Here is a 20,637-nt window from a genome sequence, read left to right on the forward strand (position 1 = left end):
AACCATAAAGAATTAGTTAACAAATGGTACATGCAATCATTAGTGATTAACAGATTGTTTACGTGCTGCAAAATAGTTAGCATTAGCAAACCTCATTAGAGTCTACTAGATTATGACATGTTAACAACCCTACATAATGTGTTTCATGTGGGACTTATTCTGTGTGCACGTCATTCCCATCTAAGCTCTCTTATGCCAATTTGGGGTTGTTGTGTTGTTTTTCAAAACAACTTCTGCTATGATGTGAGAATAAAGAGCGGTGAAAAACAGTTTAGTGTTCAGTAAATTATAGTACTGAAAGAGCTTTAGCAAAATAAAGATGGGAGGTGAGATTGTCAATATAAAACTTACCTGCCTCCAATGAAAAAAAAAACAATTTTTTATATTTACTAAACACAATTAAGGCCCTAACTTTTTTTAAAAAGCTGTTTTTAAGAACATGTAAGCAATCCCAAACTAGTCTTTAATCACCTATTCTCTATCTAGGTATTCGCGTTTTAAACTAATCATGCAACATTATATGAAAAAATTAAAATACATGACAATCCTGATAAATCTTTGAACGTTCCACCATCTACTTCAGAGATCCCTTCTAAAATATTTTTCAAATATAAAAGTTCGAACCTAGATCCTCTTTGGATCTAAAAAATTTGAGTCTAAGGATTAAATGATCTGACTGTTGAAATTTGATCAAACGGTTACAAACAGAGGTTCTTTAAAAATTATAATAATTGTAGCAGTTGGATTAAATTTCAACTGTCCGAATTATTTAATTCTTAAGCTCAAATTTTTTAAATCCGAAAAATATCTGGATTCTAAAAGTTCATCTCATATCACGCGAGTCTTAATGTAAATGATTTAAAACATCGTCATTTTAACACCCTATTTGGTGTGAGTCTCTCCCACGTGAAGGGTGTTTGAGTGAAGATATCAATACCTTGTATGGTGACGCCACCGGATCCAAAGAGGACAAATGAAAACGAACTTCTTTGGCCAAATATTGTATTTTATTATTTTGAAAAAGGAGACTTTTGATTAAGAGGGAAAGGAGAGTGGACGTTTTTGCATGGAATCTTAACGAGCAGCAAGAAAAAGATTTGAGATGGCAACACCCCTTAAATTATGGAAAATAATGTCACCGTCCAAAAAGATAATTATATTTATGCCCTTTAAGTTTCAGGTGTTTTTTCAAAATTGGCTGTGAAGTTTCAAATAAATTTTTTTGTATCAATTTACACATTTTGTTTCTTTCTACATATAATCATTCGCTATGTGTGAGGATTTTTTTTTTTTTTTCCTATGTGGTGCAAATGAAATTTAAGCGTTAGCTCATATAAGGTTCTCAAGCTCAGTACATTATCAATTTTAATGAATTATTCTACAAGCAAGCATACTGAATACGCAAATTGATATAATTCAATACCTGAAGGTGCAATATGAAAAAATTGAAACATTGTAAGCCATTTTGCAAATCACGCCGATCAATATAATTAAAGGAAAACTAATGAAAAGAGCTTGAAAACTTTGAGTTTTAATGATAAAGACAAAATAAAGGGTAAAGTGAATAGTCCTAGGATTGACTTTTTAGTGTCAAAATGTGGTTTTTCGTTAAAGTGAACAGTACCGTGAGTTTTTCGTTAAAACTCCCTATAATTAACCCAAAGAAAAAGAAGGGAAGAGTTGAAGAAGGAGAGAGCTAGAAACAAAATCCATCTTTGTTCTTTTTTGTCTCTTACATAAAGTTTCAATTTTTATGAGTGGGTGAGACAGTCTACTTAATTCGGTTGTTGAATACAAGAATTTCTCCCAAGTAAAAGTGAAGTGTTGATAAAAAGGAGCAAAGGAAATCATCGTAACTTCATCAAACGTGAAATTTGACCATAATTTATGGACCACTAAAACCCTTAAAACGCATAAAAATTCACATTTATGAACACTTGGAACATAAAAATGGAACATAAAAGTTATTTAGTACTACGATCTAATGATATTTTTCTTCATTTGTAAGTAAGAAGTTCGATCATCACTAAAGACAAATTTGAACTATATTAATATTAACCTATTATGAGATTAAGTTCACATTTTCTCTAATATCGTTCGTTAAGAAAGAAATAATGGAACAAAAGAAAGAAAGCCGGTTTGATTTTGAACTCTCTCGGCAATTCCCCAAAGTAGGGTCGAAACCGACGACTTAAAAATTGGAGTGATTTGAACCTTCGATCGATCTGGCATTAAAGGTAGGGCCCAAAACCATCAATTTATGGTCACGTGGCATGACCGCATACGCAGTGGCACATGATTTACCCTAAAAAAATTTAAATAAATAAATAATAAATAACCAAAATAAGCAAGTGGTGCTATTCACAATTTATTTATTTATTTTTTTTTTTCGGATAGTTCCTTGTTAATTTTTATTTTTCTTAATTCATTGGATTCGATTGTTGATCTTATTTAATAACGTTCTAAGATTCATATAACCGATATCACTTAATGAAAAAATATTTTGTTGTTGTTGTATTCGATTGGATTGTCAAAAATTGAAGGACAGTGTGGAATGTAAAAATGGGTTTGTAAACCCATAAGAAAAGGAGCGGAATTTTCGCAAGCTTTGGACTCATCAGCCACTCAGCAGCTCTCTCTCTCACAGCGGTTTGTTTTCTTCATTCTTTTCCCGATTCCTTGTTCAGTGATAACGTCTCTTCTTCTCTCATTTCAAACTCTCTCTCTCTAACTCTCTCTCTCTCTCTCTCTCTCTCTCTCTCTCCCCCCCCAGTGTCTGCAAATTCCCTTCTGATTTCTCTCAAGTTTGACACTTTTCCTCTGTTGCATTCTCAAAGACTCTCTCTCTCTGTTGCTGAAATTTAAAGACTATTTTTTTACTCTCGAAACCCAAATGATTTTGCTGCTCTACGCTTTCAGATCTTCAATCTTTTCCTCCACTCCTGATTTTTCTTGTTTTTCAGCACGAGAATGAGTCCAAAAATAGAAAGAAAGAGTTGGGGTTTGGAAATGTGGGTTCTTGGGTAAAGTGAATGTGGTTCAATTGACTCAAGGTTTACTCATTTGACTTAAGCTTGCTCTGCGTGTTTGAATCTTTGGTTGCTGAGTTCGGAAGCGTCGGATTTGAGTGATTTGGCTCTGTCTACAGAAGGAAAAAGAAGAAAAAAGGAGTGAACTTTGGAGTGAACTTTGGAGTGTGTAAAAATGGGGTTCTGCAGATGAAGGATTTCAGGTGAGACTTTGATTGAAAATATTAGAGATTTGTGCTTTCTATTGATTTTAAAGGGTACCCATTTGCTTTCTATTGATTTAGTGGTATAATCCGATTTTGTGGTATTGATTTGAAAAATGCTTGTACATTTTAAGCAGATGTTGAAACTTTAGGAGTGTAATTTTGTTTTGTCAATTTGTCAATAAGCAATGTAGATAAGTTTTAGGTCTTAATTTATGCTAATTAGTTGTTAGTATTGTTATATTTGAATACCTTTGCACATTTATGGTTCAAGCATTTTGGTACATATGCCACATGGGTTCTGTTTAAGTGATCCATTTTGTTGAATCCCAGGCTCCGATAGGTCTGTGGAAGACAAAAATGGAGGTTGGGAAGAGACGTTCTAAAGGGGGCTTTCTTAACTTGTTTGATTGGAATGGAAAATCTCGGAAGAAGCTCTTCTCGGCCAGCTCTGAATCATCGGGTAGATATATTTTCAATTTTACTTATTTTTTGGTGTATATCTTGCTTATTGATCTGCAAGTGGTGGTCCTTAGTTATGCATTGTGTTTAACTTATGCCATTTTGACTGTAAAGGATTAAAGCAAGGAAAAGAAAATGTGGAGAGTTTCCAGAAGTCCGGGCTCTGTAGGGTAGGCAACGATCCTCTACCCTCTTATGTTGGTCATACTAGTGTTTGTCTTTCATGTGATGAAAGTATTGAGAATCTGCGTTTTTACTTGTTATACAATTGGGATATTTTCAGGTAGAGGTGGATGAAAGTGGAACTGGAACCACTTCGAGTAATAAAGGAAGTGGTGATTGGAATTGTGCTTCATCAGTGACTAGTGATGAGGGATCTAAGGCTAGAGCCCCTGGTGTAGTTGCTAGATTAATGGGTCTGGATTCATTGCCTGCTTTAACTGCCCCCGACCCCGAGCCATCTTCTGCCCTACTCTTTGACTCCCAGTCGCTTAAAGCATCTCAATATGAGAGGAGCGGTCGTAATTTGTGGAGTGATTTGTATGCCACGGAGTACAGAAATGTGCCAAAGAAGCTGGATAGGTTTTCTTGGAATCTTGTAGAGCCTAGGACACAGGGGGTGCCGAGCCACCCAATTGAGAGATTTCAAACAGAAGCTTTGCCTCCAAAATCAGCCAAGTCAATTCCAGTTACTCACCATAAGCTTTTGTCGCCTATCAAGAGTCCTGGCTTCATTCCACCAAAAAATGCAGCTTATGTAATGGAGGCGGCCTCAAAGATCATTGAGGCAAGCCCTCGAGCATCTGCCAGGAGCAAAGTGTCATCTGTAGGGCCTTCTTCGATTCCCTTGAGAATTCGGGATTTGAAAGAGAAGATGGAAGCTGTGCATAAAGCATCAGGACCTGAAAGACCCAAGGAAGCTAGTGACTTCAGGTATATGAAAGGACTGCCTAGTGACAGGCACCATAACAGGTCAGATAATGTACCAGTAGCCAAGGCTTCTGTGGATTCAGAAAAACAAAGTTACAGGGATGTAAGGAATAAGGGCAAATCAGCATCCCTTGCAGAACAAGCAAAGGTCAATATTCAGAAAAGGGAGGGGTCGACTTCTTGTCGTAATAGAAGTTTTATGAACCAGAAGGAACAGAATGAGGTCAAACAAAATCAGTTTTCCAAGAGCAAGTCAAGTACACAAACATCTACGCATAAGAGAACTTCCATTGAGAGCGCCAGAACTGCGCTCAAGCAGAATAACCAGAAGCAGAATTGTGTTTCTAACAAAGATAATATGACTTCAAAAAGTATGGTTCCAAATCAGCCTACTAGAAGAATGCGGCCACCAAATGGCTCTACTGGGCCAATGAAAACTGTGAATAAGACTATTGTAAGCTCTGAAATTGGATCCGGAAAGTTGGGCTCAAGGGCAACTGCTAATGGAAAAGAGTTTCCATTATCCACAAGAAAGATTATTTCTGGAAAGGTAAGGTCTGTTCATCAGGATGATCATTCAGAAGAAACTGTTTCCGGTGATTCATATATCGGTGGAGATGAAAAGTCAGTGAAATGTAATGTTTCAAGGAACGGGTGTTCCAATTTGGGCGCAGATAATAGGAACCAAGGCATGGATGTTATTTCATTTACATTCACGTCTCCCCTGAAAAGATCATTCTCTGAATTGCAGTCACCTGGTCAACTCACAAGTATAAATAACAGCTTTTATATTGATTCTTCTGCTCACAACGATCAGCAGTTCCATCCAGAGAATTTCACATTATCTTCTCCTGGGTTGAATGTGATTGGTGGTGATGCTTTGAGTGTCCTTCTGGAACAAAAGCTTCAAGAACTGTCATGTAAAGTCGAGTCATCTCAGCGTAACCAATCCAGTGAAGTGACTTCTGGTACTTCTATGTCTTGCTTGCAAGATATGGTTTCCAGTGTGGGAAGCACTACATCAGGAGGCAAGGGGTTCAAAGTTGGTTTAACCAAAGATAAAATTGACAGCACAGACGACTATGATTGCTTGTCAGTTGAGGTTAACCAGCAGTGGCAGGTTAGTTTCTTCCGTATATAGATTTTTCCTTTTGCAGCTTCTGTTTTATTCTTAATGTTCTTGACTAGTGATTTTTCGCCCTTGGTTTTTCATGATCGATCATGATCGAGTGAAAAGGCACTTAAGATGTTTGGGGGCTCATCTGTTGTTTGTGCTAGGACACAAAATCTAATGCATGGACTAGTTATACTAACTAAATGAAACAATATTGATAATTGAAGCAAATTATTCAGCATATGGATGAATATTTGGGATGTGGATAGGCCCCGCAGATAATGTAATTAGTAAAACCAGATACGGTGTTAAGTGACAGAAACCACTGTAATTTAGTTTGTTTTATAGGCATCTCAAATATAGGTCGTCCTAAGATATGAATCCGTGCTTCAAGTGAAGCTTCTGTATTAAAATTCAAATTCCACTACTGCAGGGTGAAAATATTTTTGAGAGATCGATGACAATATAAGCAATCAAGATATGGTATTCTGTATTTGATCCATCTTTGTGAACACGATTCACATTTTATAAATATTTGAAATTTTGGATAAAATTCTTTCACTCTGGTCCCATTAATCTTTGCAATAGCTGCGTTATTTTAAATCTGATTTTACGTTATGAAGATTTACTCACCATGCTAGTCAAATTCTCTTAAACAATTTCAGGGATCAGAAGGGGTGGAAGAGTGTAGCAGTAGCAGTAGAAACATTACAACTGGAAATGAATTTGATAGACGTCGACACTCATTTGAGAGTCGAACCTGCACAGATAACAGAAGTAGCGCCAAAGGTACAACTACAGTCTTCTTTTCTATATCTTCCTTTTCCAGTACATACATTCATAACAATGTCTTAGATCTAAGTGTCAGATTAAAAGAGTTGTTTTGCATTGTGAATATCTTCAAATTTGCTCAGTAGTCAGTACCATCAACGAATAGCCAAAAACCTAGTGAACCCGAGAAAATATGAAAGATCTGTTCCGCGGGGGCGAGTTTTATGCATATGCACGAACGTGAATTACACAGCTTTGAGAATTTCTATGCCAGTTGATAGTCTTGCATAGTAAATTAGATAAGACAAGCTTAGTGGAACCTCTTGTAAGACTTGAATCGCCCCCTCCCCCTTTCGACCTCCATTGTACCAAAAAGAAAAAAGGAAACCTCTTTATATGATTTAGGCACTATGTTATAACGAAACATACACATGTTCTTGTGATAGAAAAATGACTTAACATGCATGCAATGCTCTCCATTTACAGGCAGTGACAGTGAGAGATGTTCATTGGCTCAACTTCAAGATCAAGGCAGTTCACTCTCTTCATATGGTGTTTCAGAGTTCCTCGACTCAGCCTTTTCAGCTTCTACAGGGGATGCGAGTAGAAAGAGTACGACTATGATATCAAGTTCGCATTCAAATGATTGGGAACTGGAATATGTGAGATACGTCCTTAGCAATGTAGATCTGGAGATGGAAGATTTCGCCTTGGGTGATGCTCAACACGTCATCACCCCAAGTCTCTTTGAGCATTTGGAGAATCAAGAACAAGAAGAATATCCGAAGCTCGAGCAGAAGATTGTGTTTGACTGCGTAAATGAAGCCCTGCAGTTCAGATGCAAGCAAATATTTGTGGGAAGCCGCAAAGCGTGGGATAGATTGACCGCATTGTCTCAGAGGAAGGGACGATTAGCTGAGGAATTGCACAAAGAGATTTCGGGTTGGAAAAACATGAGAGAGCTGATGGGGGATGAGCTTGTGGACAAGGACATGAGCACGCAGCGTGGAAGATGGCTCGACTTTGAAGTTGAAGCGTTTGAGGAGGGTCTAGAGATTGAGAAGGGGATACTAAATTGCCTGGTGGAAGAGTTGGTGCCTGATTTTTTGAACTTTTAGGCCCTCTTTTAAGTTTGCCATGTATTAACTATTTAGCTTGTGCGTACTACAAAATTTTACTATATTTCGGTGTATGACATGCACCAAGACAATCGATGGCTGAACATGTGGTTAAAGTTCTAATGGAAAATTACCACTGGTGCATACTAGAAAATTCTCCTACTGTCCCGATCTATCAAATGGGGAAATTTAACTAAACTTCTTACATTAAGGTACTATTGTCCAAAACTTATCACGTATCATGTATTTTAACTTTAAAATATCTCAATACCATCGCATTATTGATTTAAGATATTGTCATCTTGTCGTTCGGTTTTATGTAATTCTTAGTTTTACCGCTAAGATTCCATTCGCCTGGATACTACTAACCAGAGATTTTGGCTTGGTGTGAAGTTTGAGTGAGACCTTGTCAGGGATTTTATCCATTTAGTGGAACCATGTGATTCTGGTTCTAGTTTTCCTAATGGTACCAATCTGACTCCCAGCACTGGTCCAATCTCAAAGTCGAAATTACTAAACTCCCCAAGTGATATATTCAACCCTACTGAGGAGAAGAACTTACTAGGGGCATTTGGAACATGTCATCTGTAAGGAAGCTTTTACAAATCAGATAGACTGTATTGTTATTAAGGAACATTCTTAGGTGCTCCGGAGGATTCAGTACTTCGGGAGTTTTAATCGTTAGATCTTTATTTAAAAATACAAAAATCAAGATCTAACGGTTAAAATACTCGGAATATGTACTCCAGAGCACCTAATAATTTTTGTTGTTACTAATTCATCACTTGACAAGCGTCTGCTGGACGGGTGGTATACCTTTTGAACACGTGATAAACATCCATTAGACGAGTGACGACACTAGAATAACGTATTGGTTGCAAGGAAATCTCTTCACAAATTGAAAAAAGTATGTGACCCTGTGTATTCTGGTCTCACTTGATTCACGTTGGTTCAACAGTGAGAACTGCTCTAATCAGGCAGCAACGTAACAGGTGAGCTAAAATTGTTATAAAGTAGAAGAAAACATGTTGCTTCATTGCGGAATATCTTCTAACGTATACAACATAACAAGTGTTATAAACACAAGAATATACATGTTCAGTTATAAGTAGATTCTCTTAAAAATTAGGAGAGAATATGTCATGTTAATGCTGAGTATAAACAGTCATGACCTACTCACACAAGGGCAGTTGAAGATCAAGGGTAGTAGTAAACAAATGAGGTAAAATTAGATTTGTCAATTTTGTGCGATTCGTTAATTAGACACAAAAATATAAAATTTTAGATCAATACGTTAACTAATTGAATCGTTATCAAATCACTCGTTACCAGACCAACCCATTGGTAACCCCGTAAAATGAATTAAATTCTTTCCTTTTATTGTTTAACCACAAACAGAAGTAGAGTAATGTAAAAACAGTAAAAAAAAAAAAAATTTCAACCATGGCAAACCAACCGGCCTTATCTTCCACTGCATTTCTTACCTCCATTGAGGGGGACAAAGGCTAGCTGTGTAGGTCAATTGTCAGAACATGTTCCGAAAACTTCATCACATTGAATTAAAGATTCATTCATTGATTGATCTAGCTGTAGCTTGCTTCCAAAGTTCAAGTGCCAGCTTAAGAAGTTAGTCGCCATAAGCGAACTTCCGGGCCGAGATGCTATATAGGTTAAAAAGTAAATTGCTGCAATGGTTATTGTCTTCCAACTGAAAATTTATTATCATTGATCTATTAACTCATCAAAATATGTAGCTATGGTCCTTTTCATCAATTTCGTCAAAATTTTGTCAAAATGAGTTATGTTGGAAAGACCATTGTTACAATTAGGTTAAAGTTGAGGGATCATTTCTATAATTAGGTTAAAGTTGAGGAATCATTTCTCTAGTTGGATTAAAGTTGATGGACCATTGGTAATAGATTTTTAGTTGAAAGACTATAGCTGCACGTTTTGATGAGTTGATGAACCAATGCTAATGGATTTTTAGTTGAGTGACTATTGCTCCAATTAAGTTAAAGTTGAAGGACCATTGCTACAATTTACTCTAGGTTAAATTATGAAAGAATTGGTAATTTTTCTATTTTCAATACAATCGATATTGGAAGAGGAAATTTTGAAAACAGAATCTTGAATACAGAGATAAACGCTCTTAGTTACTTTAGTTGCAATTCTTTTTTTACTATAAATGATGATGAAAAAAAGTAGGAGTTTCACTCTAAAACCAATTGGCAATGTAGGAGTATTACAATTACTTACAAGCACATGCAAGGTCTCCCGATGTGGGATTCACTCTCAACACGTCCCCTCACGTGTGTCGAATTGTCAAGCCAACGTGTGGACAACACAAATCGGATGATGTGGAATATGTATGGCCGTAAGGCTTCAAACGTGAGACAACATGCTCTGATATCTTGAAAAAAGTTGGAGTTCCACCATAAAACTAATTGGCAATATAAGGAATAGCCAAATTACTTATTTACACAAGCAAGGTCCCTCATTTCTCAGATGTGGGATTCACTCGAAACAGATAACCATGTATATATTTTTGCGTGTGGTCCAATATTTTAGTAGATGGGATGTTGAGCTTCTACCCCAGTGTTTTGTGTTCTAAACTTCCACTCTCTAAATTATTGTAATAGTTCCAAACTCTCTCCCTCTACCTAATAATAGTAAAAAAAATAAAAAATAAAAAATTCTTTTACCACACCAGAGTCATGAAAAGCATACAATAATACAAACACCATATCTAAATTATTATAATAGTTCCTAACTCTCTCCCTCTCTCCCTCTCTCCCTCTCTCCAATAATAGTAAAAATAAAAATAAAAATAAAAATAAAAAAATTCATCTTTTACCGCAGTCAGTCATGAAAAGCATACAATAATGCAAACACCAGTTTCCTTGTACCAACTGTTGGTTGAATCTGGCCTGGTTGGTAAATCATGTGCCACGAAGTGGGCCTTTTGTATGACCCATTGCTCTGTACAAGCTTTTGATCAAAACAACAGAGCTTGTGTTAGTGTTGCTTCAATGGAGGACCCTTCTAACTAACTTAACCTAACAGAGCTTCACATAAAACCAAAAGCCATAACTGTTGATATCTTATTGGCAAGCCAATCCATGGCTGCCAAAAATTGTACTAATTAGTACCAATTATAACCTTATATTTGTGTAAGACATTTTATCCAAAATGATCCTGACGTTTTCATAACTTTTTACTTTGGTCCTTGACAATGAAAATCGATTGACCCCTGAGTTTGTCAGCTGTAAATCATTTTGGTCTTCCACGAAAAATTTGTCAATATCTTCATTAAATAATCACGTAAACGACTATATTACCACCTTTTTAAGGAATAATGACCAAATTGATTTACAGTGGACAACTCAGAAACCATATCTATCGATTTTTATTGTCAATGACCAAAATAAGGAGTTATGCCAATCTCATTTTGACTAAAAAGCCTTTATGTAACCACACCGGTATCCTTAAAGGTGGAATAGGAGAGGATCCGGAGAATCAATCAATCGTGTCTGTTCATCGTACATCGTGCGGTTAAAAATTATTTTAAATTTCTAAATTTAAAATTGAATATAAATAGTACCTAACGAAAATTAACCTCACGATATGCAAACGGACATGATTGATTGATTCTCGAATCCCTACACAGAGAATTCGGAAAGTATCCTTGTCGGTAAAACCTTACGTATAATACCCATCTACTTAGACTTAGTAGCGGACACTTGCAGAATTCTTTACCAAACACATCAAGCATAGGGTTCTTTTTGGACGATGATTTTCATGGGTTTCATTTAATGTTCATTGACTAATCTTTGTGGATGGGAAAAAAAACCAGATTTATGAACATTAACCCCAAGATTCACATTGTGCAAACAAACAAAAAATAGAAGAAAAAGCAGAGCATGTGATGGTGTGGCAAAATGCACATGGTCATGCTCTCAATTTCTTTGCCTAATTTAGATTCGATTTTGCACCATATGAACCAAACTCTATCAAACACATCTTTCAGCTTCAGCTTGGTAGTTAAGTAACTGGACAGGCAATGACTTGTACTCGTTGATTATTTTGGATTGAGAAACGCTAAGGTGATTTTCTTGAACTTGAGACTCTCTGTAGACTCTTCACGGACTCTTTGTCAACTCATTTTTTGGCATAATAAATGTTTTATAATGTTGACACAGAAATTAACGTCAAACTATAAAATGAAAGAGAGTTTATAGAGAGTTTTATTTTGGCAAGAGTCAGGTTAACATTTTTCTTCTGGGTTCTAATGTGGGCTCATAATATTTCCCATGCTACATAAGCATGGCTATTGGCCACGGATTTGGATCCTCTCTTGAGCAGGGGATCCGAATCCTCCTGACCTAATAACAAGGATCATTATATTTTGATCAAACGGCTATAATTATTATAACTTTTAGAAGAATCTCTAAATTATAACCGTTAATCCAACGGCTCGTGTCATTGGGACATGAAGATTCGGACCTTGCTCAGGAGAGGATCCAAATCCATTGGCCACCTCTCTGTAAAACCAATATTCTTATTTCTTGGATAGGGGAAATCTGAAAAGAGACTCCATCAACAAAGGATGCAGATTACAAGATTAATTAGTATTTTTGTTATCTTTATTCTGATTAAACTATATGGTTTTACTGAGGCAGATTGGGGTTTTTATAATTGATTAATTGTTAATTATTAATTAGACGGGGGAGAGTATAGGTATAGATGCAGAACCTCAGCCTTGGGACAGCTGCCCAAAAGTTAGGATCCTATGAAGAGAGCTATGGCATGGAATTGGATCCCCTTCGAGGCAATGCCTCGAGATCCTATTGACCAGATAACATGGATCGTTAGATTTTGATCCAATAACTACAAATAAAGGGTTCCTTTAAAGTTATAATAATTGTAGTTGTTAGATCAAAATCTAACGGTCCATATTGTCTGATCAATAGGATCTCGAGGCAATGATCCAATTCCCTATGGCATAATGCATGTTGCCCTCTTTTAAATATAATTTTAGATTAGATTATTTAATGAGAATTTTAACGAAACACTCAAAATACTGTTCACTTTTAACGAAAAATCATATTTTTACATTTCCTTTGTAATATTCACTACACCTTTATTTGTATTTTTCATTAAAACTAAAGTTTTGTTTTTTACTTTTCGTTAATTTCATTTATTTTAATTGGGTGCAAATCTATATATGTTTTTTGAAATGCTAAGAAGACTTTATCAAAAGTGAGACTATTTATGGACTTTCTGTTGTCTCCCATTTTTTATATAATATTTTATAATGTTGATACATGATTTAACGTTAAACTGTAAAGCGGTAAATAGTCCATGAAAAATTCTATTTTAAAATAGTCTTTTAGAATTTCTCGTGTTTTCTTAATGTAAATGTAATGATCGAAATACGAGTGAGTTTAGTTGTTGACTTGAGAGAGTAATATATGGAGCTTACGAGGCCACATCCATTTACTAAATTGGAGCTAAAATCTTATATCTGAGCCTAAATATAAGTTCAAACTTCTTCAATGCACATGAGATTTAAAATTTATATATAAGTTTTCGGCAAAAATGAGACTCAATTGAGTTTCAATATGATTTGTGTCTAACTTGGAATTCATGCCAACAAGGAAAAATGTCATTAACATAAGAAAAATAAAATTTGAGTTTTACTTCACGTACCCAAGTTGTCAAAACCCTCTCCTCCTATTAAAATACTCAAATCTTAAAATTTGTATTGAATGTCATACAAATCAAACATAGAAAACCTGATTTATACGCAGGTTAGCCAAATTCTTTGGGTTTGAGTATTTTGGTATTCTCCTCCAATGCAAATATTTATATACTCTTATATTTAAGTTTTAAGATTTGAGACTTTGCATTGAATAAATAACAAAAAATAGTGGAGTCAAATTCAAAATTCTGCATTGGAAATAGGGACGAAGCAAAAAATTTGTACCTCAAACAACAAGGTATAATTAAAAAAACTCAAAAATTTACTGCACAAAACACTTATATATTAATACATAAAGTTTTTCATACAATATCTTACAATATTCCTCGACGCGTTTTTATGTGTTTGAATGACAACATCATTACCAAATACCATCAAATATCTCTCTCTATAAAAATAATCATGTTATTATTCATTCATTGATATCCTATTCGATTTCTCAATCGATTCTTCAAAAATTTCATGGCCAAAAATGCTCTTTCAACGGTGACAGTAGCAACTGGAAGAGTTAGTGCTAATGTCACAAGCATGTAAACTAGTGGATACACCTTGTCTTTTTTCCATTGGACCATTTTTTTTATAGTTTAATTAGAACTGACGTTGGAATTGAAATGCAGTCCATTTTTTCATTTGTAGTTTAATTAGGGTTTGCGAATTGGAATGCAAAATTACACACACACACAATTGAGTTGGGGTGGATGCCCCCTCCAGGCCCTATACAGCTCCGTCCTTGATTGGAAATGCTTGGACTCAAAATTCATATTGAAATCCAAATTTTGATCTCAATTTTGTCGAAAATCAAATATGAGTTTTTAGGTCTCCGATAAGTTAGAGATGATTAGCCTCGTTATTGAGCTAAAATACAATATTTGAGTTTTTGGTCTCCGGTGCATTGGATGCTCCAAAAAACACACATTAAAAATCCCACGAAATAAGGAGGACGGCTATGGCAGAAGCAACTATGCATTGAAGAGGGATGAGAGGCAAACACTTTCTCTCTTGTGTAGGTGAAGAGAGAGAGAAGCAAAGCAACCATGATTAATAAGACCTTTCGATTTAGGCCGGAAAAAGTCTGCGTGATACTAGTATATTGAACTCGTAAGAATTATACTTTAATAGTGGACTGGCAAATTATAAACTACTAGGTTTTAAAGTATGACTCTTACAATGATTGAAGTCATACTAATATAACTGTCATGTTATCAGTATCAACTTAGACAACCTGATTTTTGTAAGTAAATTTCACACCCGCTCAAACTACTCTGTAAACAATAAAAATACTAATATTTGAGGGCAATGTGCAGTTCACTCACTCACTCGCCATTCTCCTCCTAATTCTCCTCATCCTCCTCAACTCTGAACACTTTATATTTATTTAAGTGTGTCTATGGAGATAGCTACTTTCTCATTTTCCAAAGTCCATCCCATCTCTTCTCTCTATGTTTTGCGGCCTTTTAATTCTCTTTATGGGAAAATTTTTAGGTGTGACGGGAACACCATGACACGTGGTGTTCCCTCACACATTAGGATTTGACATCTTAAATATCTTTCAATTTTATATTTCAATAAATATAAAAAACTAAATCCTAATGTGTGAGGGAACACCACGTGTCATGGTGTTCCCGTCACTTGGAAAAATCTCTTCTCTTTATGCCGTAAACTTGTAGTAGTTGTTAATTGTTATGGGTATTGTTCGCACAAAATCAAAATACATTTCTTCTCCTTTACTTAAACATAGTCATTTAGTATTACGATTTAATAATATTTTTCTTTATTTATAAGTTAAAAATTTAAGTTCGATTCTCGTCAAATGCGAGTTTGAATTACATTATTATTAGTTCATTATGATACTTAGTTTACTTCCTCATTCCTTTAGTATAAATTAATATCGTTTGTTCAAATAAAACAAAAGAGCATTTAACTTCTCACTTGAAGATGATCTTACAACTCATTTTGAAAGTTAGAATTGGATCTGTTCAAGACCTTAGTGTCCGGAACCTAAGAATCAATTCATATGGGCCGCTGATTGGTGTGTAAAAGAAATCAGAGCCGTTGATTTTGTGTAGTGAAGTATGAAAATGAGTTAATAGGGACGTTTGATTCAATTTGTACGGTCCAGATGAATAGATCCTTAAGCTCCGGACACTAAGGTCCGGAAAGGATCCAATTCTGTGAAAATCACCCTAAACATACAGGGTGCCAATTGAGATTATGAATTGACCTCTCTTTTCTTTTTCTCATAGCCGTTAAGTGGTAATGTTATTTACTAATTAATAATTAGTTTAATAACATTGCACTTTTGGATAATATAATTCAAAGTGATGACGTGTTAACTGGGTCATAAATGTAAATTCCACCAACTTATAAGATGTTCTGACGTAGACATTTAATTACCAAATATTGCATTAATAATTCCCACTTTTTACATGAAACAAGGTGGTTTAATGGTCCTCACAAATTAAGGGAATTTATATCTTTGCTATTTTTTAAGACCAAATTAACCAATACGGGAAGTAGATTAGTTTAGTTGTTTAGGTTAATTAATCCTAATTAAAAATTAAAAATTTAAAACTTAGACCTCTAGTACGGACGATGGGAGGAACATGGCAAAAAGTAATAAAGTGAATCTCAAGGGGTAAACTTTGGCACCCACTCTGCACACTATATTTTCTGACTCTCTGCTCCTCTTTCCGCTAAACAAAGCTGCAGGGAAAATAATAATGGAGCTCAAAACTTCACCCGGCAATGGCACCCAACCCCCAAACCCTGAACCGAAACCCGACCCTCCAAACCCTAGCAATGGCGAAACCCAGCTTCAAGACCAGCTTTTCTTTGAAGACTACGACAGCACCTGCTCCACGCCTTACGTCAGCGCGCCGTCGAGCCCCGGACGGAGTGGGACGGTCGGTGGTTTTTTCTACAGTGCTCCGGCGAGCCCAATGCACTTCGGGTTGACCACAAAGTCAAACTCTTGTTCGCTTGAGAAGAATGGCGGCAACGGCTCTGTTTCTATGGGTTTTGAGTTCGAGTTCTCTGCGCGGTTCGGGTCGAGCGGGTCGGGCTCGACCGGGCCGATGAGCTCTGCCGACGAGTTGTTCTTGAACGGGAAGATCCGACCCATGAAGCTTTCGACCCACCTGGAAAAGCCCCAGACTCTGGCTCCGTTGTTGGATCTCGAGGCGGAAAATGGGGAAGACGAGGCGGATCGGGGCGGTTTGGAGCCCGTGAGAGGCAGAGATCTGAGGTTCCGCGACAAGTCGCTGCGGCGGAGGACGAGATCTATGTCCCCTCTGAGAAATGAGCCCTTCGAGTGGGAACAGAGCGACGAGATTATTGAAGCTGATGAGAAAGACTGCAACTTTGCTGAAGATCCGAAAGTAGTGGCGAAAAATGGGGAAGAAGACGAAGAGGGAGCGGAGGAGAGCAGCACCGCCACTACTACTCCTTCGGTTTCGGCTTCGTCGTCTCGGTCGTCGTCGGGTGGGAGGAACTCGAAGAAGTGGGTTTTTTTGAAGGAGTTTCTTCACCGGAGTAAAAGCGAAGGGCGGAGCAGCAACCACAAGTTCTGGTCGTCGATTTCGTTCTCCGCCGCCAAGGAGAAGAAACCCATGAAACAGGGCGGTCAGAATACCCAGGGCTCTGCTCTAAAAGACCCCAAATGTAGCAATCCTTTGAACTTGGGCTCAGAGGGGCAAAAACTGAAGGGAAGTGGGGGTGGCGGTTCGGGGAAGAAGACTGCGGCCGGAAAACCCACCAACGGAGTTGGTAAGCGGCGGATGGCGCCGTCGCTTCACGAGCTGCATTACACTGCAAACAGGGCTCAGGCAGAGGAAATGAGGAAGAAGACTTACTTGCCTTACAGGCAAGGGTTGCTTGGATGCTTAGGGTTTAGCTCAAAGGGTTATGGAGCTGCTATGAACTCTGGGTTTGCTAGGGCTTTGAATCCTGTTTCTTCAAGGTAAGGTCAAATTTAAGGTCTCCAATGGCAATCTCCATGGAACTTGATGTGGTGGATTCAGGAGGAAGTGTAAAGATTTTTTTCAATTTAGTTTTTTTTTTTTTTTTTTTTTTTTTTTTCTTTGAGGATTTTGTGTGATTATCTGTGTAATTATTGAAGGCTGGCTAGCTAGCTACTTTAGATCTCCTTTTTTCTTCTGAAAAAAGAGGAGCTGCAGCAGTCTTTCTGTATTTTGATGGGTTGTTATATGATGATTAAAATTATGTTGAAAATTCTTTTATTTTCGAGTTTTGCCGCAAAATCGAGTGCAGTGGCGGTTTTAGTTTATTCTCTGCTGTCAATACTACTACTGGGTATGATGGAATCAATCAATTTATTTATGATTTATTTCCATGGTTTTTAATACTTTGAAGTTTTCTTCATGGGGATGGATCCTTAAATTTCAGAGAGGTAGAGATGGAGATCCATCTCTTCCCTTAAAGTTTACTCTTGACCCTTGGGATAATGATATGTGACTGTTTTTGGTAAATTCCCCTCAAATTTCCCATCATTAGAAAAACATAATACTAATTTGGGAAAATTAGAAGAAGTGATTAATGTACATGAACATGATCATTGAAGTAATTCTTTTGTATAATTGATAGTAGAGATCTTCAGGCGCTTATTTTTACTTTTTTACACACCTTGTTAATTTTCTACCATTGATTTTCATCAATTCGTTCGATCATACGATTGAAAATTAAGAGGATAACATTATTCCATATGTAATCTCATTATCAGTATTTATCTTATCGGTATTTATTTTATCACGTGACGCATTTCGCAAATCATGGAGGAAAACCTAACCATGTGTTCATGGCAGAAGCTTTGGTGCTGCAAATGCACATTTTGCATGAGATGGTGGTTGGGATGTTTGGTAGAGACGCTGAGGTGACCCAATAGAATCCTCCTCCTCCTGTGATGTTAGCTTGTTTTGGGACCCAAATAATCTACTTGTCTCAAATAATTACTTGCTTTTTATGGTAATCAATTATTACACCGTTAAACAATCAAATAAGTAGATCTTAGATGGAGTTTTTGCAAGGGACATGGTGCCTCCTAGTCCTACACATTATTGACATAAAGGAGGAGGAGTTTGAAATTTTGAGACATTCCCTCATCAACTTTTCATGTATAAATTCAACTCAAAACAATCCAAATCCATCATTTTGCATCTCTTTTTGGATTCTCTTTTTCTCATTATGTAAACTCTACTTAAAGGAGGTCCTAGAATTGGAAGATAATTCAAGTAAAATAGGTTGTAGGGCTAACAAGCTTTTTTTTCTTTTGACAAAGACAATTTTTGAAACTTTTGAACATAAATGTCTGATCAGGTCATCTGTATTGAATCTCTCGTAGAAGTATGTATACCATGTATTTTAGTCACACTCAACCTCGACCTCGCGTTGATATAATAATGCCCTAATCATGTAGCTCTGTTGAGCGCACTACTCAGATTAACTGAACTAACTCATGAAAAAGTTTACGTAGGATTCCCGGCCACGACATTATTAGCTAATCTCTCACAAAAGCATAAGTACCTTGTATTTTAACCCGACCCAACTCCAACTAATGTCACCCGATGTTAAAGTTGCCCTAACAAGTCAGCCCCATCGAAGTTTCTCCCCTACCTCCCATTTGCGAATGAAAGGGATTTTCTAGAGAAGCCAAATACCAATGAGATCAGATCTGAGTCCCCAAATTCCACTATTCTGCTGGGGACATGCAATTTAATTTTTATTTTTTAGCATGGAGAAATTAGCAGCAAAATCCCATCATGATCATGGCCCCCTCACCCAGTCTTCATTATTGTTCATGGCATGGGCTTATTTTTCCAGATATTTATTTTATTTCAACGTCATGAAGTCTTGAATCCAAGTAGGACGCAACGGGAAGATCTGTTTGAAAAACAACTTGACACACATCGATCGATCTCCATCAACTTTTGCAGTTCAAAACATCTGGTTCTTACTACAAACGGTCCCATCTCCTCTTTAATTTCAATTGCTTTGCTCATCATGTGGATATATTTGCTGTTTTGCCCTTAATCTTATGGCTCTTTTAGCTTCAAATCCCCAATCTTGAAAACTAAACCACCATGTAGTTATATTCTGGACGAGGATCCTCTCCGGATTCTCTTTGTGAGGATTCTCATATCTTGTTCATAGTGCATTATGAGGTTAATTTTTGTTAGGTACTATTTGTGTTTAATTTTAAATAAATAAATTTTAAATAATTTCTAACCGTTCGATATACGATAAACGACTAGAATGTAAGGATCCCTAGGATCCCCACAACTTGGATCCGAATAGGATCCAAATCCTTATATTCTGCCTATCAATGTTGTTCCATGGTCATAGACTTGAGTGTCGCCAGTGATTAAACTCATTAAAGTACTTGCTTGACGAGTGGAGGAACGTAAAATTATGGTTTGGATGTATATAAAAATATATTGAAGAATATAAGAACGGGTTACCACCAGAAGATTGACAAATCTGATTTATATTGTGTAGTTCATGTTCTGGTTGCACCAAGGCCTTTTGTAATAAAATTTTCGCACTAGCATGTTGTGTAGGTAGTAAGATGCAATTGAAGACCAATATCAATTTTTTTAGTGAGCCGGGACCTGTCTCTATAAAATCTTGATATGACATGGCTTTCGTCGATATAAAACTTGTTGCATGTGTGTCCTGCGAGGAGATGTGTTAAGGAATACAAAACCCCACATCAAACGATTGACAAAACTAGATGACTAATTACTCGTTGGGACTTCATACGTATGCTTTGTTACACCTAAGCTCGAATTCTCTTCCTCGCAACCACGGTGATACTAGGGTACAATAGTTAGTACAATAGTTTCCTCTTATAGTTAACCTCTCCCCAACAACCATAAAAAAAGCAAGCAGTTACAGCTCAAGATAAAACTTCCGACAAGCCAAGCAGTTGCAAAAGAAAAGGTCGATGTTACTACAACTTTCAAGCTTTCGATGCGACATGACCTCTCTGTCTTTATCCGCTCCCAAATGATGCCTCCCATGAACATCGAAACAAGCCCACGCCCATTGTCGTGGGGTAAAAAGCTTACATCATGATTCATCCATGTGACGATTTTCAGAGAATCATTTTGTACTATGGCTAATTGTAAGTACTCGTTTGGAACTTAGGACGATGTAACTGGTATTTGTTTTGGGACTGTCCGATCGTAGCTACAAATCTGACGTCCCATTGTCGGATCACCAACGAAGAACGGAA

General features: G+C 36.8%; 2 protein-coding genes across 2 annotated transcripts; both read left to right on the forward strand.

Annotated features, from left to right (window-relative positions):
* Positions 1-2,430: 2,430 nt before the first annotated feature.
* LOC137745606 (uncharacterized) lies at positions 2,431-7,781 on the forward strand. Its single transcript, XM_068485581.2, has 6 exons — positions 2,431-3,232; positions 3,566-3,695; positions 3,809-3,864; positions 3,978-5,744; positions 6,404-6,527; positions 6,996-7,781. The coding sequence occupies exons 2-6, from the start codon at positions 3,593-3,595 to the stop codon at positions 7,625-7,627; spliced, it is 2,682 nt and encodes an 893-aa protein (XP_068341682.2). The 5' UTR covers positions 2,431-3,232; positions 3,566-3,592; the 3' UTR covers positions 7,628-7,781.
* Positions 7,782-16,043: 8,262 nt separating this feature from the next.
* LOC137745946 (uncharacterized) lies at positions 16,044-17,618 on the forward strand. The gene has a single exon (XM_068485979.2). It carries the CDS (start codon positions 16,109-16,111, stop codon positions 17,348-17,350), a length of 1,242 nt encoding a protein of 413 aa, XP_068342080.1. The 5' UTR covers positions 16,044-16,108; the 3' UTR covers positions 17,351-17,618.
* Positions 17,619-20,637: the final 3,019 nt, after the last annotated feature.

Source organism: Pyrus communis, chromosome 12 (genome assembly GCF_041283825.1).
Source record: "Pyrus communis isolate YQ-2024b chromosome 12, ASM4128382v1, whole genome shotgun sequence".
In the NCBI taxonomy this organism is placed as follows: Eukaryota; Viridiplantae; Streptophyta; class Magnoliopsida; order Rosales; family Rosaceae; genus Pyrus; species Pyrus communis.